At 45.6% G+C, this 24,634-nt stretch overlaps 1 protein-coding gene across 9 annotated transcripts in view; it reads left to right on the forward strand.

The window, feature by feature from the left end:
- Tmem241 (transmembrane protein 241) overlaps nt 1-24,634 on the forward strand; it is a 144,962-nt gene that overhangs the window by 57,194 nt on the left and 63,134 nt on the right. For 3 of the 9 annotated variants that reach the window (XM_057789223.1, XM_057789224.1, XM_057789226.1), the window contains 3 exons: nt 1,073-1,107; nt 12,791-12,860; nt 17,262-17,355. In XM_057789223.1, the coding sequence (XP_057645206.1) occupies nt 1,073-1,107; nt 12,791-12,860; nt 17,262-17,355 (199 nt within the window). Of the gene's footprint in view, nt 1-1,072; nt 1,108-10,786; nt 11,517-12,642; nt 12,861-17,261; nt 17,356-24,634 lie in introns of those variants that run through there. The other 6 variants (XR_009058310.1, XM_057789225.1, XR_009058309.1 and 3 more) reach the window with 6 other exon arrangements.

A 24,634-nucleotide genomic window follows, 5' to 3' on the forward strand; every position in this document is an offset into this window, starting at 1 on the left:
AGGAGTTTTCGGCTGTGCAGTGGATGGATGATACATTTGTGAATCAGTTGGAATTTAACTACTTTTTACACAGCTCATCTTTTCTTATCAAAGTTTTTCATTTATTTTACATATCAACCACAGTTTCCCCTCCCTCCTCTCTTCCCGTTCCCTCCCTCTACCTCCCATCTATCTCCCATACCCCCTCCTCCTCTGTTCAGAAAGGGGTAGGCCTTCTATGGTAGTCAAGAAAGGATGGCCCCTAAGAGAGACATGCATGGATCTAATCTACATGGAAAGTAGTAAAAGACAAGATCTCCTGAGTAAATTGGGAGCATGGGGACCATGGGAGAGGGTTGAAGGGGAGGGGAGAGGCAGGGAGGGGAGCAGAGAAAAATGTAGAGTTCAATAAAATCAATAAAAAAAAAAAGCATGACATATCACGTTGAGAAAGAACCAAGCACCACCCCCACCCCCCACATCAAGGCTGGGCAAGGCATCCAGCATGAGGACTAAGTCCCCAAAAGCCAGTTTAAGCACCAGGGACAGGTCCTGATCCCATTGCTAGGGGCCCCACAAACAGCCCAAGCTATACAACTGTCACCCTCCTTCAGAGGGCCTAGATCAGTCCCATGCCGACTCCCTAGCTGTCGGTTCAGAGTTCATGTGCTCCCACTAGTTCAGGTCAACTGTCTCTGTGGGTTTCCTGTCATGATCTTGACCCCAGCCCCTGACTGTAAAATTCCTCCTTCCTCTCTTCAACTGGATTCCCAGAGCTCGGCCCAGTGCTTGGCTACACAGCTCATCTTATGACAAAAATATCCTTATCTCACACTCAACGCTCGCTTTTAGGTTGCAACCTATTTGTAGCTTGGAACTTGCTTTGTTTAGCTTTCAAATAATCATTGTAAAATAATGAGCATTATAATAGGCCAGCCAGGGTCAGGGAAGGTGACAGGTGAAGGAGGGCATGAGACCCTTCTTGTTCTAAGCAGGAGCCCTCTTGCCCACAGGAAATGTGTATTTTTAATGCATTTTGTGTGCTCGAGAAAGTGTTCCTGCTTGCTTTGCTGAACTTTGTTTTGTTTTCCAGTGTGGCACTCCTGGCAGTGGCGTCTCATCCCACAGGTAAGCACTCTGTTGCTCACTTACAGTCCCTGTCTTCAGGGCTTGGAGCCTGCTGTCTCTGAAGACTGTGTGACAGATATGAGGTTGTGAATGCTCCATAGGTGGGGCAGAGTGACTCAGTGGTGGAATACTTCCCTAGCACGTATAGGGCCCTGGGTCCATCACTGTGAAACAGGAAGAGGAAAAAATACTTCGTTGTGGATTTATTGCCCATGAGTTTATTCTTATCCCTATTTTTTTTTAAAAGTTTTACCTTATATTTTGAACTTTGAAAATTTTAATTAGCCTACAAAATGGTAGGTTCTGTTATGACACATCCAAAGATATTACTGTTCTTTACTAATGACCGCACTCTGCTACTGTCCCTTGTCCTCCCTGGGCCACTTCCACTGTCTCTTCTTCCCCAAATAGTCTACTTCCTTCATGCTTTATGTCATGTGTGTGTGTTTATATGCGTTAAGCCTGGAATCCGCATGTGAGAAAAAATATAATACAATGATCTCTAGTTCTGTCCATTTCACATAATATTTTCCTTTATGGCTGGATAAAATGTGTGTGTGTGAGAGGGAGAGAGGAAGAGAGAGAGGGAGAGAGAGAGAGAGAGAGAGAGGGAGAGAGAGAGAGAGGGAGGGAGAGAGAGAGAGAGAGAGAGGGAGAGAGGGAGGGGGGAGAGAGGGACAGGGAGAGAGAGGGAGGGAGGGAAAGAGAAGGGAGGGAAGAAGAGAGAGAGGGAGAGAGGGAGATAAAGAGGGGGGAAGAGAGGGACAGGGAGAGAGAGGGAGAGAGGGAGAGGGAGGGAGGAAGAGAGAGAGGGAGAGAGAGAGGGAGAGGGAGAGAGGGACAGGGTGAGAGGGAGGGAGAGGGAGAGAGGGAGGGAAAGAGAGGGAGGGAGGAAGAGAGGGACAGGGAGAGAGAGGGAGGGAGGGAAAGAGAGGGAGGGAGGAAGAAAGAGAGGGAGAGAGGAGGAGAGGGAGGGAGGGAGAGAGAGGGAGGGAGGGAGGGAGGGAGGGAGGGAGGGAGGGAGGGAGGGAGGGAGGGAGGGAGAGCAGTACAGACTGAGCTGTCACCTGTTTTGTTTGCACTCTTTTGAGATCGCTTCCCTTGCTACCCAGAGCTGTTCTTCTGTGCTAGTATTTGGTGAAACAGTTCAAATTCATTCTATTTCTAGTTAGTATCATTTAAAATGTATCTTTATATCTTGTGTTTGAGTGCATGTGTGTGTTTGTGTCTATGTGTATGTGTGTGTGCACCTGCGTGTGTGTGTTTGTGTCTATGTATATGTGTGTGCACCTGCGTGTGTGTGTTTGTGTCTATGTATATGTGTGTATGTGTGCGCATACGTGTGTGTGTGCATTTGTGTATTTTTCACTGTGTGTTGCAGCCAGAGAGCACGCTCAGCAGCAGGAGGTTCTCAGCATGTAGCTTCTGAGGACCGGATTCAGCTAATCAGACTTGGTTGCCAGTGTAACTATAGAGTCCCTCCTGCTCTCCCTGCCAGCATCATTTTAATATAATTTCTTGTCATAGTTGCCACCCGATCTTTTTAATGCTGGAGTAGTGAGTTGGTTCTCAAATTATCTTTATGTTGTTGTTGCCTCGGCTGCTCTGAGGTTGTTTTTCAGGTTTAGGAATTTCCCCAAATGCTCTGCTCTGTCACGCAGTTTGTTTTTTCCATGGACAGTTTTAAGTACTATTAGCTGTTTTCTATTGCTAGTAGTAACACAAACCCAGACTGGGTAAATTATCTTTTTTTAAAAAAATTTATTTATTTATTATGTATACAGTGTTTTGCCTGCATATATGCTTGCAGGTCAGAAGAAGTCACCAGATCTCATTACAGATGGTTGTGAGTTATCATGTGGATGCTGGGAACTGAACTCAGGACCTCTGGAAGAGCAGCCAGTGCCCTTAACCTCTGAGCCATCTCTCCAACCCCCAAGGGTAAATTATCTTGTAAAAAGAGGTTTACTTTAGTTCCAGTTCTGGTACAGGTCACAGGGCCACTTGTTTCTTGTTGGGTCACTGGGGTTTCTAGGGTCAGGGCTGGGCCCTCGCAGGTCAACCGTCAATGGACTAATTAAGAAGGTAGGTAAGAGGCCAGGCCCAGGAAGAGGATGGAATTGGTGCAGCCAGGTTGGGAAGGGAAATAAGTAAAGATGTTCAGTGAGCCTCCACACCCACATATGATAAGAATTCTAGTAAAATGATGTCACTTTAGAATGCTTTCATTTCAGTCGGTGGTGGGGGTGCACACCTTTAATCCCAGCACCCAGGGACAGAGGCAGGTGGATCTCTATGCGTTGGAGGCCAGCCTGCTCTACAAATTGAGTTCTACGACAGCCAGAGCTGTTAAACAGAGAAACCCTGTCTCGAATTTTTTTTTTAAGAAAGAAAGGAAACAAACAAACACTAACTAAGTAAGTCAGGCAGTGTTAAATTGTGGGTGGGCAGTGCCCTTACGCTGTTACCCCATTTCACCATAGCTCGTCTCTCAGAGACCCCCACCTCTCATCACTTTTTAAAAAATCCTCCTTTTACTGCACAAGGTAGGTTATTCTTGAGCATGAGTTTTAGAGGGACTTGCTTCTGGTCATGGTGTTTCTATCACAGCAATGGTACCGCTACCTAGGACACTGCTGAATGCCCTCACCATTGTCACGTGACCTGTCCAGTAGGTCCAGTTATTCCAGGGTCTTGAAGAGGCACTACCCAAAAGAATCATGGGCGGGAGAGAGAAAGGAGACCAAGCAAAGTTCTGTTGTCAAGATCTCGTTTATTGAAGCAAGCTTTTTGTCTTAAATAGTCCAGGAGGGACTGGGTAGCTCAGCAGCTGTGCTGGGTAGTTACAAGGTCATCAGTTAGAAGGTTAGAACACCTGCTGTTAGCTATAAGCGGCAAACAATGAGGACACTCTGTGGTGTTTTCCGGAGCTTGAGTCTCTAAGATTAGCACACACTGTTTTAGTTAACTTTAGGTTTCTATCTCCTTAGGTTTTTATTTCTAGGCCCTGTGAGAAAGGAGAGGCCCAAAATGGCCCCTAACAGTCATGTATTAAAAGCACCGCGTAGCCCACAAAACTGTCAGTACTAAGTGCTTTCTTTTTTCACCTATATCATCTGTTATCTGTCTTCTCAACCACCTCTTCTCATGCTTTGGGCCTTACAGATGTTTAAGGTGCCTCTTGCCTTTCAGATGGAAAGTTCCACTCACAGGATCTCCCAGCCTCCCTGTTCATTTATCCCTGAGTTAGTCTGGGTGGATTTGTGTGTGTTTTTTTTCCAGTCCATCGAGATCTGTTTGTCCTTCAGCTAAGAGATTATGCTTCTTTTTCTTTTTCTTCTTTTGATTTTTTTTTTTTTTTTTTTGAGACAAGATTTTTCCGTGCAGGCTTGGCTATCCTGAAACTCACTCTGTAGACCAGGCTGGTCTCCAGTTCAGAGATCCACCTGACTCTGCCTCCGAGAGTGCTAGAATTAAAGGCATACAACACTACCACCTGGTGAGATTATGAATGTATCACACAGTCATCAGAGCTGGGAGGGATTTCAACAATAATCCCTAGTACTACCCAAATCTACAAGTAAGGGAGCGGAAGCTCAGAGGAGTTGAGTGCTGTGACCAAGATGAGGCTGAGCAGGTGTGTTGGAGGGGACCTGGAGCTGAGGGCACCTGACCTCGTGACTGTGACCAAGATGAGGCCAAGCAGGTGTGTAGAGGGGAATCTGGAGCTGAGGGCATCTGCCGTCGTGATCCTGTTCTTAATTTCTGCTTTTCTGGGGCCCCTGTATGTTATTATGAAATGTCCTGAGCAAGCGAATTCATTTCTAGGACACTTGGGCCTTGCTTTCTGCAGTGCTTTTGTTTTCAAACATAGATGCTGGTGATAGTTCATCTGTCCTGGCCACCGATCCAACCTTTTACCCTGAGTTACTGCTAAGTTTTCAGGTCAATATAAAAATGCCTTGGATGGACTGCCACTGTCTGGGTCAGCTGCCTGAGAGTGTAGAGTGGTTTGCCCAGAGACTTATCTTCAGTGATCATCAGTCTCTCTTTTCAGGGTGTGCAAATGTTCTATGATTACACAGCAGTGATGGCTACAGAGCTGTGGCTACGCTGAACCCTGGAAAGTGTATATTTTCAAAGGGTGGATTTTATGGTATGAATTCTATCTCAACCAGAAGGTATGTCAGAGACAAAAAGAAAACTCCAATTTGAGAACTAATTTGGAGAGGGTCACACTGGAAGAGGAGTATTTATCCTTCAAATTGTCTTTGTCAGGGCTTAGAGGTGCAGACACTTGCTTAGCATGTGTGAACTTTGGGGTTCAATCCCTAGAACTAGAGAGAGAGAACCACCACCCCTGCCCCTGAGGTTTGCTTTCCATTTAGTCTTCAGACTTTAAACCATTGCATGGTAAATGAGGGTTGGTCTAGATTAGTATCACTGAGTTATAGAGACCAGTGTGACACATGTAAGCTCATCATATAGAAGGAGTCCATCTGTGACTTCATACTAACCAAAGTAGTGTCATTAAAGAGGCTGAGTATAGGAAATTTAGATCATGAGAAGGATTTATTTATTTATTTATTTATTTATTTATTTTATTCTTTTTAAATTAAAATTTCCACCTGCTCCCCGTTTCCCATTTCCCTCCCCTCCTCCCAAATATTGCCCCCTCCCCCCACTCCCCTCCCCCTATCCCCACTCCTCTTCTCCTCCCCCCACACCATTCCCCCTCCCTCTCGCTACTGAAGAGCAGTCCAAATTCCCTGCCCTGCGGGAAGACGAAGGTCTTCTATCTACGTCCAGGAAGGTGAGCATCTAAACAGGCTAAGCTCCCACAAAGCCAGTTCATGTATTAGGATCGAAACCTAGTGCCATTGTCCTTGGCTCATGAGAAGGATTTTTGCAGAGCTAAAATTGGCTGTGCCTCTTATGTCAGCAGCAAGAATAACCTTGACTTCCCTTGCTATCAATACCTGAAACTCCTAGGAAATGAATGCCCCCAATTTTCCGAAGTCCTGGATGTCTAGTGTCATAGGAGGGTCCTGCAAACCCCCTGGCAAAGGTAGATGCGGGATGGTGAGTAAATGCCGGCAGCATTCAGAAGCTAGATCCTTCTGTATACTAGAAGCAAGGTCACGATCTAATTCTTGATCAGGGACATTGTAAACCACACTGTCTTCCTCGCATGTTGATTGAGTAATATAAAGGTGTCTTCTTTTTGTTTGTATGTATGCATATATATATGTGTGTGTATTTTGCATGCTAATGTGTGTGGGGATGTGCACATGCGTGAGTTTGTGAATGACTGATGCCCAACTTTGGATGCCATTTCTCAGGACATCATCCATGTTGTTCTTTTGAGATATGATCTCTCACTTTTATCTGGGGCTCACTGATTCGACCAGGCTTCTCCAGCCCTAGGACTACAGACACACGCCACCATGCCTGGTTTTGTTTTTTTTTAAGATGGGTACTTGTGTGGCAAGCACGTTACTGACTGAGCCATCTTCTTAGCTACAAACTTTATTCTTTCTATAAAGGTGCTCTGACCGGCTGGGTGGTGGTGGTGCACACCTTTAATTCTAGTGCTTAGAAGGCAGAGGCAGGAGAATCTTCGAGCTCCAGGCTAGGCTGGTCTACAGAACAGTCAAGGTTATACAAAGAAACCCTGTCTCAAAAAAACTTAAAAAGGAGGGGGGGGTGTCTCTGTGTGTTCTAGTCAATATCAATATCATGTTTGCAATTTTTTTGGAACTTTTTCAAATTGTGTATCAAGGTGCCTTAAGAATGAATGTGTTTGCTTCTCTTTTCTCCTATCTGGGGAGTTCCATAGACTTCAAACCTTAGCAGCAATGATGGTTTGCCTTGATTACCTATTGAGCTGAAGATCTCTGAGTAGGGAAACTCTTGGCTAGAATAGTGAAGCTCATTAAGAAATGCAGGTAAGGGCTTCGCCAGGTCAGTAGCCATCACTGCAAAGTCACTGAGCAGTAGTCAAGTGCTTATTTTTGTTTCTTAGAGCAGATGACAGAGACGTTAAGATAGGACTTTGGTATGAAAAATGATAGTTCAGTGTCTTAGTTTCTTCTCCTGGTTTTGTCACAAACCAGGAATAAGGATTTATTCTGTCTCCTGTTGAAGGACATTTTCCAACACTGTGTGGAAGGGAAGGGGCTGGACACATCCCATCTGCAGTCAGGAGGAAGAACTGTGAATGCCTGTTGTAGCTCAGGTCGTCTCTTTCTCCATTTGTACAGTCGAGGATCCCAGCCAGGGAATGTGCTACCCACAGTGGGCCTGTCTTCTCATCTCAGTACACATAATGGATCTCCTACAAGCATGCCAGAAGCCATTTCTCAGATAATCCCGGGCTCTGTCAAGTTGACAGTTAACACTAACATCACATTCAGAATGTGCACTACCCCTTGGGAGTCAATTCCATTAACTTTAAATCAATCCTGGTGGTGTTTACTGTCTTAGGGTTTCCATGGCTGTGAAGAACCACTATGCCCATGGCAGCTCTTATAAAGGGAAATATTTGAGGCTGGCTTACAGTTGCAGAGGTTTAGTCCATTATCATCATGGCAGGCAGCATGGTGTCATGCAGGCAGCATGGTGCTGGAGAAGGATCCTCAGGCAGCAGAAAGAGAGAGTGACCCTGGGCCTGGCTGGGATTTCTGAAACACCAGACCCCACCCCCAGGGACACACTTCCTCCAACAAAGCCCCACCTCCCAACAGTGCCGGTCCCTATGAGCCTATAGGAGCCATTTTTATTTAAACCACATTTTCTAATGGTTGTTTACCACTAATTATAAAGTTGAGCAGATAAAACAGCTAATAGACTTGTTGGCTCTTAGAGCAGCTGGACATTTAACTAAGAAAGTGTCACTATCACAGTGTTAGTGCCATTTGTTGCTTCACCCAGCACAGCAGGAGGGCTCAGTCTGACTTGGTCTAGTGGGGGAGGCTCTCCTCATGGAGTTCTTGCTCCTGCTCTCCCTTGGCTGAAGGATGAATGTTCCTGTAAATGCCTCCTACGTGCATGGGAGCAAGTAGGTAGCTTGCGTGCCCTGAGCAGTGTATTTCTTTTGGGTCTGGGGAGATGGAGCCAATCTGTTCCTAGAGCTTTTGATCTCACAATTTACCAAGAGAATAAATTCAAGAATTTTAGAACCACAATTGAGAAGACCCCCACTCCTTTCTCTTTAAGCTTTTTGACCAGGAGCAGAGAAATTCTCCCCATGTTTAGAAGTTTGCACTTTGTATTCTTATGGGGCCATCTGCTGTGGGTTTAAAAAGAGACTTTAAAGCCCCCAGAAGAGCAGGGAGAGCTCAGGAATATGAGCCACCAATGACCTCGGTCCGTGGGATGCCCCTGGTGAGGTAAAGCAGCGGCACTGGCCACCCTCTAGAGGCGACCCCACCCCATTCCTGGCCAGTTCCAGGGCTGAGATGGGGAGACAGCAAGTTTACCTCAGGCCTCACTTCATGTTGGAATTTTGTGCTCTGTAACCTTCAGAGAAGTGGGGTTCCTGTCCTCTGCTCGGCAAAGTGCCAGCTGGAACCTAGCCTACTAATCACCCTTGATAACAGAGACCTCAACAGGCATGAGTCAGCCCCCAACCACTTACTTGGTGCCTGTGCCATGCAGCTCAGATAGAGTAGCGTAAGGGTTTTGTGAACATCTTCGCTTGTGTTTTTTAATTTAAAGACGGTTAGTATTTTATGTGCATTGCCCGAGTTTATGTATGTGCACCACATGGGTGTATGCACCTACAGTGGCGAGTCCCTGAGCTACAGGGGTTGTAAGACTTCTGAGGTGAGTGTTGGGAATCAAACCTGGGTCCTCTGTAAGAGCAGAAAGTGCTTAACAGTTGGTCCATCTTTAGCCCCCAGCATCTTCACATGTTCACAGGCTCCCAGATTGAGCACTCCTGGGCTTGGGAAAGCTACACTCTGTAACCTCCTTGCGGTATTTATAGCAGTGTTACTGACCTTGGCTGTTCAAAGACAGATAGACTCCCCTTAATCACAGAACCAGGGAAGTGGAGGCAGGTGTATCTCTGTGAGTTTGAGGCTACATGGTCCTAACTGTCCTGGAACCCACTGTGTGTGTGTTTCTTGTGTTTCTGATTTTTCTTTTCTTTTTTTAGTTCTTGTTTATTTATTTAATTTGCCTGTTTGTTTTCTAGAGAGTGGAGTTATGTCACAAGGAGCAGGGCCCCTTGTTTGTCCCGGCTGCCCGGATAGCTTACACCCGAAATAACCATACATAAACTGTATTCATTAAAACAATGCTTGGCCCATTAGCTCTAGTTTCTTACTGGCTAATTCTTACATCTTAATTTAACCCATTTCTATTAATCTGTGTATCACCATGTGACTGTGGCTTACCGGCAAGATTCTAACCAGCATCCGTCTTAGGCAGAAGATCCATGGCGGCTCTCACTCTGCCCTTTTTCCCAGCATTCCCTTCTATCTTCTCTGCCTACCTAAGTTCTGCCCTATCAGGCCAAAGCAGTTTCTTTATTCATTAACCAGTGAAAGCAACACATGAACAGAAGGCCCTCCTACACCAGAGTTAGATGAGTAAGGAAGTGGGGATGATGTGGGAGGAGATGAGGGTGGGAAAACCATGATCAGAATACATTTTATAGAAAAATAAAAATGAAGAAAAAAAAACCCTTGCTTTAGTAAGGGGAAGACTGGGGGCACCAGAAGGGAAGCATTGAGAGTCAGCTGGAAATTGCGGGCCACACAGTCGCGTCTAGAACATCCCTGGCCTACAGCAGCACCCAGTTCTTCAGATGCCCTTCTTTCAGTGGTGCTTGCCGAGGTGTCTTTGTAAGGCTGACTTAGAGTGGCGACGGGGATGTGCGAGATGGAGTCCCTGCTCTCGAAGGATTGGTAGTTCTAGGTGGTGGGGCAGCCGAGGTGTGCAGACAAGTAGATGCTGTGTATAAATATGATGGTGTGAGAAATGACCTAAGGATAAAGGCAGGCTATTCTTTCATCCGACATTTTTGCTTCTCTCTCTTCCTTACTCCCTTACAAGAGTGGCTTTTGTCATCTGGGTAGTGATTATCATCTAGCTGGCAGGGTTCTTTTGGGGAGGGGGGAAGACAGGGTTTCTCTGTGTAACAACTCTGGCTGTCCTGGAACTCATTTCGTAGACTAGGTTGGCTTTGAACACACAGAGATCCGCCTGCCTCTGCCAAGTGCTGGGATTAAAGGCGTGTGCCACCACCGCCCTGACTTAGCTGGGACTCTTCTTAAGAAGAGTCTTCTCTTAAGACTGAGATTTGTTCTTTATTCCCCTCCCTCCTCTCTACCCCACCTATCCCTCTTGTTATTCCCCTCCCCCATCTACCCCACCATCCCTCTTGTTATTCCCTCCCTCCTCTCTACCCCACCATCCCTCTTGTTATTCCCCTCCCTCCTCTCTACCCCACCATCCCTCTTGTTATTCCCCTCCCCCATCTACCCCACCCATCCCTCTTGTTGTTCCCCTCCCCCATCTACCCCACCATCCCTCTTGTTATTCCCCTCCCTCCTCTCTACCCCACCCATCCCTCTTGTTATTCCCTCTCTCCTCTCTACCTTATCCATCACTCTTGCTGTTTCCCTCCCTCCTCATCTACCCCCCCCCCATCATCCTTTTTGTTCTTTAGACTCCCTTCCAGAGCCTGGCCTTGGCTATCTATATTACCCGTGTACCCTCACTGGCTTACCCGGCTGGAACATTTATGATGAAAGATGGGATGTCAAGAGGAGGTTCTTCCAGAGGAGTCTCAAGGTCCTGGATTTAATTGATCACCGTCTCCACCATCCCTCATTATTCTCTGGCTGCACTGCAGTTCCTCTCACACTGGGAGACTGGGCAAAGGCCAAGGGCCAGCTGCTGCAGAAGAGATAGAACAAATTCTCCAGGGATATCCCCTCCACATGCCTGAGCAGGGCCACCGTCCCAGGGTTATCTTAGTTGCCGTTCTCTGCAGAAAAGAACCTCAGGATGCGCCATGTGTATTATACACTAAAGTTCTGAAACTGGTGGATAAAGGCAGGCTTCTTTTCTCTTATACTCCCCGTAGTGTGGGCTGCTGCTGCTGCCAGAGATCTAAGGCCTGGGTTGGCCTGGGTGTGCACTCTGCCCCCACAGTTCAACAGTCACACTTTTAACTGCGTGCCTTCTCTGAACTAGAGTGGGGTACCAGAACCTCTCGAAGTCACGACAAGGAGTAAGAGATAAGTCACCACATGTCACACAGGACTTTGCACAAAGCAGGCTCTCGCTAAATGGTCACTGTCATTACTTTATTCGTAGCAGGAGGCAATAGCAGAATGTCAGAGATGTGGAAGCTGGAGGGCTGAGACTTTACTAACAAGGGCTTCAGTTGGAAGGTAGAGACCTAAAAACAGTGAGAACCCTTGACCTTTAATGGGTTGCATGAAAACCAAAGCCCTGGGGACGCTTTTATTTAGACACACATGTGCATGAGTGAAGGTTGATCTTAATCTTAAACATGCAAGCTCTCAGAGTTACAGAATTTGGAGCTTTCAGTTGAATTATTTGAGATTGCTTAGGGGGCTTTACAGAAGTGTGGCAGCTCACTGACTCTTGTTCAGAAATATGTTTGAGCATGCATGCTTGCATGTTCGTGCATGTTCCTGCTGATGGCACCCAGGGTCCTGAGTGTGCTAGGCAAACACGCTACTGCCGAGCTGTCTGTGAAATACTCGACTCATTAGCGTAAGTGGTGAAGGAAGGAAGTGTTCACAGCTCCACCACAAGGCTCTGCGGCAAGGGATGCTGGAATGTCAGCCCAATCTCCCAGCGGCCCAGGGCAGACCCACACCAAAGCCCAGACCCCAGAGAGGCAGGCCCCTGCAGTGTCAGAAACTCCAGATTTGAAAGGATTAATCTGTCCACTGTGGAAGTGCTTAATTCCTTTTCTCAAGACATTTTTGGAAGGCTTTCTGCTTTTTTAATCTCCTGACTTCTTGTTTGTGACCAAGTTCAAATTCCAGGGAGAAACAGCCAATATGTGTGATTATTTCCTCTTGTACTAAAAGTGGAACTAAAAGAATGAGCTTACTTCACAAGAAATAAATGTACCCTTTGGGCTTAAGCTAAAATGAGTGTGCACAGTCGCTGTTTGTGCAGTAATTAAACACTAACATGAAAAAGATGTCAGCAAATGTGTTCATGATCTTTTTTTAACATAAAGCCAAAAAAAAAAAAAGAAGAAGAAAAGAATCTTTAAAAAGACTCTCCTCCTTTGCTGTCCCTTGTGTGGGCTGCTGCTGCTGCCAGAGATCTAAGGCCTGGGTTGACCTGGGTGTGCACTCTGCCCCCACAGTTCCACAGTTCCACAGTTTAAGCTGTGTCCCTTCTCTGAACTAGAGTGGGGTAACAGAACCTCTCAAAGTCACGACAAGGAGTAAGAGATAAGTCACCACACGTCATGTAGGGTTTTGTACAAAGCAGGCTCTCGCTTAATGGTCACTGTCATTACTTTATTCTTAGCAGGAGGAAGTAGAAGATTCTTAGGGACATGAGAGTTGGAGAACTGAATGAATTGTGCAGAAGACACCGTCTTGTTTCCCAGAATAGCTGGGTGGGGGCCCTGCGGGAGCTGTGTGGACCATTGCATCACTGTTGCTGTGCTCCTTAGGTGACCTCTTCAGTGCCGCGGACTTTCCGTTCCTGTCTTTCTACAGATTCCACGGCAGCTGCTGTGCCAGGTAATCTTTTGCCACGTCACGTGTTTTCTGTGCTGTTAGCTATGTCTTCATCTCTGTGCAGGCCAGCGTAATACGGTGAGCCAACTGAGGTGCGGAAGGAGGCACTCTGGGAAGCAGCTCTGTCTCCAGCAGGCATTCTGAACACTCACACGTGTCAGCCTGAGTCCTGCAGACCTTGGCCTGTGCAGGCCTGTGCCTCAGCCAGGCCTGTGGTTTTCAAGCTTGCCGAAGAGCTGGGCTTCCCACCCTTCCCCTCCACAACTACCACACAGAACTTCAGGGCACAAAACTAACAAAATTGATTCAGTTCAAGGGATGTTGGTGTCCTCGCCATTTTGATCTTGGCTTTTTTCTTGCTGCCAGAGCCAACCTGTAAAAATCCTCAGTGGAACTCCAAGACTCAGAAGTACATGGTAGAAACTGGCAACTAGTAGTCTAGACACCAAGGTGGCTTTGGGAAGGACTCAAGGATGGAGACCAAGTTCTTCATTGTCGTCCTGCCCCACCATTTCTAGACAAAGCCTTGAGTGGTGAGGGCTGGGGAGGCTTTAGGCACAGTCTCACGCTTGCATTTTGCCAGGAGAGAAAGAGGAGACCTGGGTGAACCCCGGGGTTGGTGGTTGCTAGGTTGCCAGTTGTGTGGCCTTTGGGCAGATTATCTGATCCTCCCAAGTTTTTGTCTTTTCATCTGTGACAAAGAACAGTAATACCAATATTGTGTGACTCGAATATGTATAAGTTCCTTAGCATCATACCTGGCCCAGATAATAGGGGCCATTATCAATATCTGCCCAGGTCAGCTGTAAGAAAAATCTCTAAACTGTTGATGTTGAATCCTGGCCCTGCTGAGGATCTTTTTTTTTTTTTTTTTTTTTTTTTTTTGGTTTTTCGAGACAGGTTTTCTCTGTGGTTTTGGAGCCTGTCCTGGAACTAGCTCTGTAGACCAGGCTGGTCTCGAACTCACAGAGATCCGCCTGCCTCTGCCTCCCAAGTGCTGGGATTAAAGGCGTGCGCCACCACCGCCCGGCCCTGCTGAGGATCTTATGCAGGATTTTAACTTGTCTTTACTCTTCCAGGGAGAAAGATTTTTTTTACAGGCTTTTATACTAATCAGTAGAGGTGTATGTTTTGGACAGTGCCTGTGCATGGCACATGCTCAGTTCGTGCTGTCATTAGTCAAGAAAAAACAAAACCAAAATTCTCAACCATGACTAAAAACCATGCTATCCATCTCCCCACAGAAAGTGATACCCATGGGGCAATCTTTGCAGATAGGTAAGAAGTTGAGATGTAGAGACTGGAGAGCTGGCTCAGCGATTAGGAGCATTTGCTGCAGAGGACCAGGGTTCAATTCCCAGTGCCATGGTGTCTTAGAACCATCTGTAACTCTAGTCCCAAGGTGCACATGAATACATGGAGCCAAAACACCCATACACAGAAAATAATAAAACAAATAAATCATTTTTCTTTTAAGTTGAGGTGTAGCTAAGTACTGCTTCTGGAATGAGTATGCCATGTTCCTCAGGTGTTTTGAGGCAATGGGGCAATATTATAGACTCTCCTAATTTGAACCTTGTGAAGATTTTCTTTCTCACCCTGGAAAGCTTCAGGGAAGTCCAACAGTGCTCCTGTGAGCTCCCCAGCTCTCGTCAGCTTGACTAGCCATTCTCCTGCCCATGAGCAGAGCTTTCACAATGGACACCTGGAATTGGTGTCCTTGAGTGTGACTGTTGGTAGTGTGGGCAGGTGGGCTCTGGGGCATGGTCAACACTGATTTAGTTACTGGAACAGAACACAGCTCACTGGCATTGGCTCTGTGGGGACACACTCTGGCTGTTTCTGGTCCTGTACCATCGACAGCTTTCTCCCAACTCAATGTGTTAGATCAGGTCCTTTTATTTTAAGAGCTGTTGATCTTTGCTTGAATTGTCTTAACTATCTTTGTACCCATCTGCCGTCAGTGCATTGCTGACCTTTTTAAAAATGTTTCCCACATCATTTCAATAGTTCCTCCATGGCGATTTCTCAGGGTAGGAGTGTTACCTTCAGGAAGTCCTGGGAAAGCTCAGAGGGGGATCATGCTTACCTCAGGGGAAGGAGATAGCCATGACTAGAGACCCCTGAAACAGATCTTTCTCTCTCCTGGGGTCCTTCACTTTAGAGATCCCCTCTCTGTTTTTCAGAGGGATATTTCCCATATCAAAGGGGTAGAAGAGCTGAACAGAGGATAGAGATAGAGTAACCACAGTTCAGAAATTGTTCACAAACCAGCAAGCCAAACAATGGGAGGGAAGCACTGGGCGTTTCTCTACACAGCAGAGACAAGCTCATCCTAGTCAAGTCTGTGCAGAGGGAACAGGCTATGCTCATGCCCTTCCGCTGGAGTTGGAGGGGGAGGGCAAGACCCAAGGATATGAGGAGGTTTGGGAGATTGGACACACCTGGGATTTGGGTCCTGGCTGCTGGGGTGGAAGCTACCAAGAGGATAACTCGGAACACTGGCTGTCTTTCTGTGTTCCTCAGGGCGTGCACCCTAGAACATCCCGCTCCAACTCTTTGATGACTGCTTTAGACTTCGGTGCTGTGACAGGTGTCTAAGAGAAATATTCAAATATCAAAATATCTCTTTGGGCTCTTGGCTCACATGTCTGCCCCAGGTTGTCTGGTTCCCTCACTTTGAGCCTGAGGGAGACCCATCCTGTTATGCCCTGCTGTGGTGGTGATGTAGGAGTCATAGAACTGACAATAGAGAGTTTTCTAAAAGATTTGCTTAAGACACATTAAATCGCACAATGTGGAATTTAGCTAACGGAATACTGCCCCTGAAGCTCCCCAGGCCCATTAGAGGCAAGCAGCCCTCACCATGTTAGGATGAAATGTTTGTTCGTCACGGCTGGCTGCCACCATGCCTCCACCAGCAGCTCAAGGGTGTAGTGCAGGGTGAGTTACAGCTACCGTTAAGTCCCCGTGTCTGTCAGTAAGGTCCTTGTGCCCTACTGACAGGAAAAGTGTAGTTCTGCCAGGTGGACAAGATGACCCCATATAACAGCTACTCACGGGGAAAAAAAAACAGCTGGTGTACTTAACAATTATGGCTGTTGAAGGAGCTGTGGGCTGCGTTCCTGCCACCCAGCTCCCGACTGCCTGGCTAGCTTATGCCCCGAAATAACAACACACAAACTGTATTCTTTTAAACACTGCCTGGACCATTATATCTAGCCTCTTCTAGGCTAATTCTCATGTTTAATTTAGCCCATTTCTAGTAATCTGCGTAGCACCACTAGGTGCGCTTACGGGGAAAGATTCAGCATGTCTGACCTGGCGGCTGGCTGCATCGCGTCTGGCTCTGAGAGGAGCTGCCCTGCATCTGAGCTCACTTCCTCTTCCTCCCAGCATTCTGTTCTGTTTACTCCACCCACCTATGTTCTAACCTATGAGGCCAAGCAGTTTTTTTATTAATTAACCAAAGACCTTCCTCCATCAATGGCCTTCTTTGCTGTGTAAATGTCTCATCTGCCCATTTCAGACTTGCAGTCTCTTGTGTGTTTAAATTGTTCAAAGTGTAACCTAGGGCTGGGACCTCAAGAGATTTAAGGATGACAGTATATGTAAAATGCGTAAGCCTGGAGTGCGTATAAGTTAGTAAAACCTTCTGTTTGAGACTGGCTGTTCCTTGAGCAGTAGCTGCAGCTGACGCATGCGTGTGTGTGTGTGTGTGTGTGTGTGTGTGTGTGTGTGAAGATTTTCTTCTCTTAAACTCTAAGTGAGCAGTTTCTCTTTGGAAAGGCATGTTAATTCTTTGACGGTGGCAGGATACAGTAGAAGAGGTGTTTGCCTCCTGAAGCAGAAAGGAGATCAGAAAGAAAGGGCTGGGAGCAATGGATGCACCTCCAGGGGCGCACTTCTGACCAGGTCCCACCTCCTCATGTTTCCATTATCTCTCCATTATGCCTTCAAATGATGACTCCATAAATGGACTAATCCAAAATCGGAGACCCTCATGTCCCCACAGCCCCTCCCCTAACAGTATTTACATCTGTGATGGAACAGTGCTTAATACTGAAACCATAACAATGCCCATTTACATATTTTCTGTTGTGACAGCCAGGTTTCTGAGCCTCTCTCAACTGCCAATGAAATACTCTCATCTCTGTTTAGACAAGTAGAGGTTCCAGTCTCTAAACTGTGTTTTTATCCAGGGTACTAGAAAACACAGCTGTGATGGAGGTTGTGAGATGCTCAGAAAGTAGACATTGATGGGACGCGAGCTGTAGTCACAGCCCCTGGGGAGGAAGGGGAGGGAGGGAGAGCCTGGCTCTAGGGTGGAGGTAGATGAGCTGGAGTTGATGACTGTAGCTGAAGGAAGGCTGCCTCACTAACAGGGGTGTTTTCTCCTTTCAGCGGAGTTTTAGGATTCTTTCTCATGCTCAGCACAGTAAAGCTGAAAAGCGTTCTGGCCCCAGGGCAGTGCGCAGCCTGGATTTTCTTTGCTAAGGTAAGAGAGAGGGACTGGGAAAGTCTACCTCAGAAGCCTGTGTGGCCAGCTTTCTCAGCGTGGGCTGTGTCAAGGGGGAAACCGTTTTAAGTGACTTGTACCTGGTGATAATTTCTGAGACCTCTCACCTCATCACATTCCTAAAAGGTGCTAGAGGAAAGCCGACAGATGGCCAGAAGCAGAGACTTCCGGAGCCTTCAAGACTAGGATTGTTACAAGAGTAGCTTTTGTGTATCACAATGGCCAGGGCTGACTAAGGGAGATGAGGGTGGGCTGGGAAGGCTCGGGAGAAGAAGGGGACTGTGTGAAGCACCATGGCAACAGAAACGCTCTCCTTCCCCTCCTGTCTGAAGAACGCAGAAGGTTCTTAGGGGCTTAGGACCTACATCTAACTAAGATAAGTTAGTTATTGGAGCTCCTGTCTTCAGCCATCTGTATTTTTTCCATTGCTTTTGTTTTCTCTGGAATGAGATTGCACAGTGGAGATGTCACCTACACACATGGCCTGCCTTTAACAGTATTTGTTGTTCTTGGTAAAATGGGGAGGCTGCCTGAGATCTTAAGCACGAGAGAGGGAGGAAGTTGACAGAGTCTCTAAAACAAGCTGAAAGCTGGAATAACATTGTCCAAAGTGTCCATTTTCATGCTCCAAAAGCTGACTAAAAGCACACAAGAAGCCAGAAGTGTTTGTTCTTGGTAGGGACGGAGTGAATTCACAGTGTCCTTGCCTGCCGCTGCCCTGCTCCACCAGCGTGATGGGGAGCCATGAAAATTAGCTTCCTTCCTTCTAGAGGTCACACCCTCTGTTTGGGGCATTGTTCATTCGGGTGGTCATTTTGGTCAGAAGTGAACAGGAGAAGCTAGTAGTTCCACTGTCTTGAGTTTATAGGCCTCACTGGAGTGCTGTGGACAGAGGTCTTGCTGCTGACCCCTATAGGAGCCTTGTGAGCTCTGTAGCCCACATACATCTCACACCGAATGCTTCTGTGTCTAGGAACACACCAGAGGTGGAGCAGACTCAGACATACCCACACATCCCTGGCCAAAAGAGTCAGAGGAAGGTACAAGCCAAGGCAGCCAGGAAAAGTGCCTGAGGTTCAGATGTCCTCTCCAGCTGCGTAGAAGCAGAGACAAGATCTTCTGGCTCATGGCATTTGAACAAAAGCCTCTGGCTGGTCCTTGCCAGGACACCAGTTACACTCGCACCTTTCGGCGAGGCAAATTTCACATTTGCTCTAGGAAGATCACTGAACAAGTAACACAAGCAGCTGCAGTAATAAGATGTGGGAAAAGTCAGAGCTTAGAGTTGCTACCACATATTACCTAGAAAGCACAGTATTCAACCAAAAAATTAAAGACATTTAGAGAAGCAAATTATGGCCTATGGGAAAAGTCAGTGGGAACTGGCTTATCTGGCTTCAGATGTAGAGTTAGCTCAGAACATTGCAAAGTGGCTCCTTCAGGACACTCAGGGTGGGACTACAGCCGTGTGAAATCAGACGGAAGATCCATGAATTCAGAATGTTAGTCACAGGGAATTAGGAAATAACCAGTTGAACATATACTGAAATGAGATTTCTGTAGAGGGACTCAGCAGATTGGATGATAGAAAAAGCGAACTGTGAAAGAGAGAAGAAGGTGTTTAATACAAAGAAAAAAGTTAATTGGAAAGTGTAAGCAGCATTCCAGAGACCTGTGAGACATCACACATATCAGCTTATATATAAAAACTGTCTTGGGAAAGGAAGAATCAGGGACAGAAAAGTATTTAGGTGAATAATGGATGAAACTTCCAGATCTTATGAAAGACATAAAAATTCAGTAAGTCCTGAAAACAAACAAAAACAGCATGTTACCTAAACAAATTATAATCAGACTGTTAAAAGACAAAGAGAATATGTTAAAGACATCAAGGAAAAAGGATTCAGCACACATGGAAGAAATCAGTGCAATTAATGAAAAATAGCAAACAAGCCTCAAAACAAAAACCTGGAGGCCAGAGGCAGCAAGAGGAGGCCACATTCAACATGCTAAAGGAAAAAAAGACATATGCGACCAGGGACTTAATACATAGCAAAACTGTCCATCAGATATGACAGAAATAAAGACATTCACAAATAAATAAAGACTGAGAGATGTGATGCTAGTGGCAATATCAATAATTATATTAAATGTTAATAAACTAAATATTCCTTTTAAAGGGATGGAAAGATGGCTCAGAGGTTGGGAACTCTGACTGCTCTTGCGAGGACACAGGTTTGATTCCCAGCATCCACATGGTGGTTCACAACCACCTATAAGTGCAGTTCCAGGGGATCTGACACCCTCTTCTGGTCTTTGTGGACACCATGAATGAATGTGGTGCTTAAACATACTTGCAGGCAAAGCACTCAAACACAAAGAATAAAAATAAATGAACCTTTAAAAAAAATACTCCATTCAAAAGGTGGAAGTTGTCAGATTGTATTTTTAAAAGGCAAGATCCAACTACATAGTCTCCAGAAGAGACACACCTTGCATCAAGGCTACTAGGAGGCTGACTTTGAGAATGAGGCAGAGCCAGAATCCTTATAGACATTTATGCAGGCTCTTTGAAAAACATCTCAGTACTTTCTATCAGGCAAACTGACAACCATGAAGGACCTCTATGCCCAAAAATGCTCACAAGGAATGAAAATGCACACCCATCAAAAACCCCATACTTCGGTGTTTATGGTCGCATTAATAATAAAACCAAACCACGTAAAGAATGTAGACGTGAGTTTTTTAGTGGATGGATAAACAAGATATCGGATATATGTAGTAGAATGCTATTAAAGAGTAACGAGAAATGAGCTATTAATATATGTTAGAATACAGATGACTCTTGGAAGCATTCTGCTCAGTGGAAAAACATAGTCACAAAGTAATACATATATTATTCCTTTTGTGTAAAATGTCAGAAAACGCAAATTTATACAGACAGATTTAAAGAAGTTGTGGTTTTGTGGGGTGGAAATAAGCTAAAGCTACATTGTAGTGATGATTGCATAATCACATAACTTACTAAATTTGCTTACTAAAAATCATCACATTGGGACTGGAGAGCTGGCTCAGTCGTTAAGAGAACTGGCTGCTCTTCCAGAGGACCTGGGTTCGATTCCCAGCACCCACATGGCAGCTTATAACCATCTGTAACTCCAATTCTACGGAATCTGACACTTTCACATTGTAGAAGGAGCTACGGGCCACTTCCTGCCACCCGGCTCCTGCAGGGCTAGCTTTACCCAAAATAATTACACGGAAACTGTATTCTTTTAAACACTGCCTGGTCCATTAAATCTATCCTCTTCTTGGCTAACTCTCATATCTTGATTAATCCATTTCTGATAATCTATGTAGCACCACGAGGTGGTGGCTTACCGGGAAGGATTCTAGCCTACGTCCATCTCGGAGAGGAGAGGCATGGCAACTGCCTCACTGCCTTCTTCCTCCCAGCTTTCTGTTCTGTCTTCTCCGCCTATCTAAGCTGTTGTCCTATGAAAAGTCAAGGCAGTTTCTTTATTAACCAATGAAAGTAATAGATAGAAAGAAAGAAGTACCTACATCATCACACAGACATATGTACAGGCAAAACATCGATGTGCATAAAATAAATAAATCTTTAAAAAACTATTTAAAAGTCATCACATTTAAAAGAAAGCCACAGCTTTCATTTCGATGCTGGATTTGTGGCTCACAAACCTTCCTTACGGGCTGTAGAACATGACATTCATTCTGGCTTTTACGATGTGATGGAGTTGATTTGTGTATGGTTTGGCCTATTTGACCACTGGTCTCTGAGAATTTCCTTTGCTTTTTTTTTTCACAACTTGAAAGGAAGTTTATAACTTTTCCCCCAATTCTGGGGGAAAGGCAATTTTTAGTTTATTCTTGTGGTTTGATGCTAATCCTTAAGTGAGTGTAGAGGATTAGATTAGGTGAACCATCAAGTTCTTAGCAGCTTCAGATAAGTTCTCTCTCTCCCTCTTCAGTACATCTGTAACCCACCCCCAACACACATCTTTTCTATCACATGTGAGTTCTGTGTTCTTAGCGGCCAAGTATACCCATCCCCTGGACCAGCTGCATGTCCAAATGCATTGGCATTATGTAACATACCACAACTGTACTTGGTGAGACAGCATTGCCTGGTGATGTCATCGTGACCGCATCGGTGCCAATGTTTTCAGAAAGTGACCCAGAAGGATGGCCCTGTGGTGCTAGAGGAGAATTTGGATCCCTCAAAAAACTTGTAGACCCAGGCTGAGAGGCCTTGTTCCTGGTTCTAAAATAGTATTCTTTCTTAACCATTGTTCAAGGGGTCATATCAGCAATCATTTGCATGCTTGTTTTCTTCCTTTCTTCCTTCCTCCCTCCCTCTTTCTCTCTCTCTCTCTCTCTCTCTCTCTCTCTCTCTCTCTCTCTCTCTCTCTCTCTCTCTCTCTCTCTCTCTCTCTGTTTCTTGAGACAGGGTCTCATTGTGTAACCCTAACTGGTCTGGAACTCCTTGTGTAAACAGGCTGGCCTCACACTCACAGAACATCCTGCCTCTGCTCTTGAGTTTTAGGATTAAGGGTATCAGCACCATGCCTGGCTTCAGTGATGTTTCTATCATGATTATCATTTTTCTCTCTTGGAATCTGAGAAATACTTTAAGATCCAGAAAACATTATAATGCTTAGCAACCTTTGGAAAAAGAAAAGTCTCTTCTCTTAGTAACCTTGAGCGTGTGAGATCTAATGCATGAGCAAAGTCTGAGCTCTTTTTCTCACTGGGAGCATCAAGGACTGAACCAGAAAACGTGAATGGATTCAAGAGAACAGTGTGACAATGACGTGTGGGTGTGTAAGGAGGGCACAGCCTGAGTTGCCACTCTTAGTGGGTCTTTCCATCAGATTTAAACCTGTGTGAGAATTCTTCCCAGTTTGGGTAGTGCCTTATCTCATGCTTTTCATTTCAAACTGCTTGAGTTCTCCATCGTTGGAAAGAAGCAGCCGAGGTTGGAGAGAGTTCTTAGTGATGATGAGCCAGGAAAGGCGAGGCATCCCCAGTGGCAGCAGCACCCGCTGCCCTTTCAAAGCCAGCTTTGTGTAACACTGAGCTCCTCTGTATAACACTGGAGCTAACGCCATTGTCATCAGCCAGCGTTCTTGTCCTGAAGACAGCTGCAGCTTATAAAACCCAGCCTGTCCTTTTAATGGCCCTTGGGAAATTCTTTTTCTGATAGATCTTCTGATTCAGTTTAAGGTATTGTTTGTTTGGCTTGTTTTTATTTTGTTTATCTAGGGATCGATCCCAGAGTCTTAAACAGACAGGCAGGAGCTTTATTGTTGAACTAAACTCTTTTGTTTTGATGTTGTTTTTCAAGATAGAGTTTCTTTGTGTAGTCTTAGCTGTCCTGGAACTCGCCCTGTAGAATCTAGCTGGCCTTGAACTCACAGAGATTCTAGCTTTTGAGAGGCAGAATTGTCTACACAGTGAGTTTGAAAAACCAAATAATAATAATAATAATAATAATAATAATAATAATAATAATAATAATGTTTTCAACCCTATGATCTCCGAAGCCATGAACTTTTGACCAACCTTACAATATCAGACATGATTTTTTTTTTTTGTTTCTTTGTCTTGTTTTTGTTTGCTTGTTTTTTGAAACAGGGTTTCTCTGTGTAGCCTTGGCTGTCCTGGAATTAGCTCTGTAGACCAGGTGGCTAGCCTCGAACTCACAGAACTCTGCCTGCCTCTGCCTTCCGATTGCTGGGATTATAGGTGATATTTTTTCACACCTGTGATTCTTATATCTATTTGTGAATGAGCACGTATATGTACATGTGGAGGCCAGAGGACAATGTGTGGAGTTCTTCCCTTCCACCATGTGAGTCTTGGGATTGACTGAGGTCATCAGGTTTGATGGCAGTGTCTTTACCCATGGAATATTTCACTGGCCTTCTGGTTGTTGTTGTTGGTCTGTTTTTTGGTGGAATTACATTTCATATATGCGTGACTCAGACTGTATTAGTCAGGGCTCTGTAAGGAACAGAACTGGTAGAATGAACTAATATTTATCTATATATCAGTAAGGGAAGGGATTTATTAGAGTATTTAATAGGATGTGGTCTGAGTAGTCCAACCATAGCCGGCTCCTTTAGGAAAGGCCAAGAATCCGGCCATTGCTCAGTCTGCAATCAGATGTCTTAGCAGTTCCGGTCAGGTGATGGAGTCCCAGGGAGGACTAGACAGCTGCCAGTTTTCAGTCCATGTTGGAATCCCAAAGAATTACGTTCTAACACCAGTGAAGGAAATGTGTCAGGATATATAAACTAGTGAGAGTGGGGGCAAGCAGACTAATTAGAGTAAAACCTTCCTTTTTCCATGTCCTTCTCTGTGGGCTGGCACCATGACATGGCCTATGTATCTTCTGACATCAAATGACCCTGCCTTTGGATGGGGTTCCTGCCTCAAATAATCCAGCCTGTGGCCAGCTGCTTGGGCATCAGTCAGTTCCTGATGCAGCTCTCCTGCTCTGCTTCCCAGAGCTATGGGATGCCATCAGCATGGGGAGAGACCGTCCCTGCAGTGCTTGCTGTAGCCTTGGTGTGCGTGCTCCTCATTTGGCTCCGAAATTCTTTCTTTCTTTCTTTCTTTTTTTTTTTTTTTTACTTATTTATTTATTTTTATTCTTTTTTAATTAAAATTTCCACCTCCTCCCCATTTCCCATTTCCCTCCCCTCCTCCCAAATATTGCCCTCCCCCCACTTCCCTCCCCCTATCCCCACTCCTCTTCTCCTCCCCCCACTCCATTCCCCCTCCCTCTCGATACTGAAGAGCAGTCCAAATTCCCTGCCCTGCGGGAAGACCAAGGTCCTTCTATCTACGTCCAGAAAGGTGAGCGTCCAAACTGGCTAAGCTCCCACAAAGCCAGTTCATGTATTAGGATCGAAACCTAGTGCCATTGTCCTTGGCTTCTCATCAGTCTTCATTGACCGCCATGCTCAGAGAGTCCGGAATCAACCCATGCTTATTCAGTCCCAGACCAGCTGGCCTTGGTGGGCTCCCAATAAATCAGTTCCACTGTCACAGTGGGTGGGTGCATCCCTCGTGGTCCTGATTTTTTGCTCATGTTCTCCCTCCTTCTGCTCCTCATTTGGACCTTAAGAGCTCAGACCGTTGCTCCAAATTGAGACTCTGTCTCTACCTCGATCCATCGCCAGATGAAGGTTCTAAGGTGATATGCAAGATATTCATCAGTATAGGATAG

This window comes from Chionomys nivalis, chromosome 14, assembly GCF_950005125.1.
Source record: "Chionomys nivalis chromosome 14, mChiNiv1.1, whole genome shotgun sequence".
Taxonomy (NCBI): Eukaryota; Metazoa; Chordata; class Mammalia; order Rodentia; family Cricetidae; genus Chionomys; species Chionomys nivalis.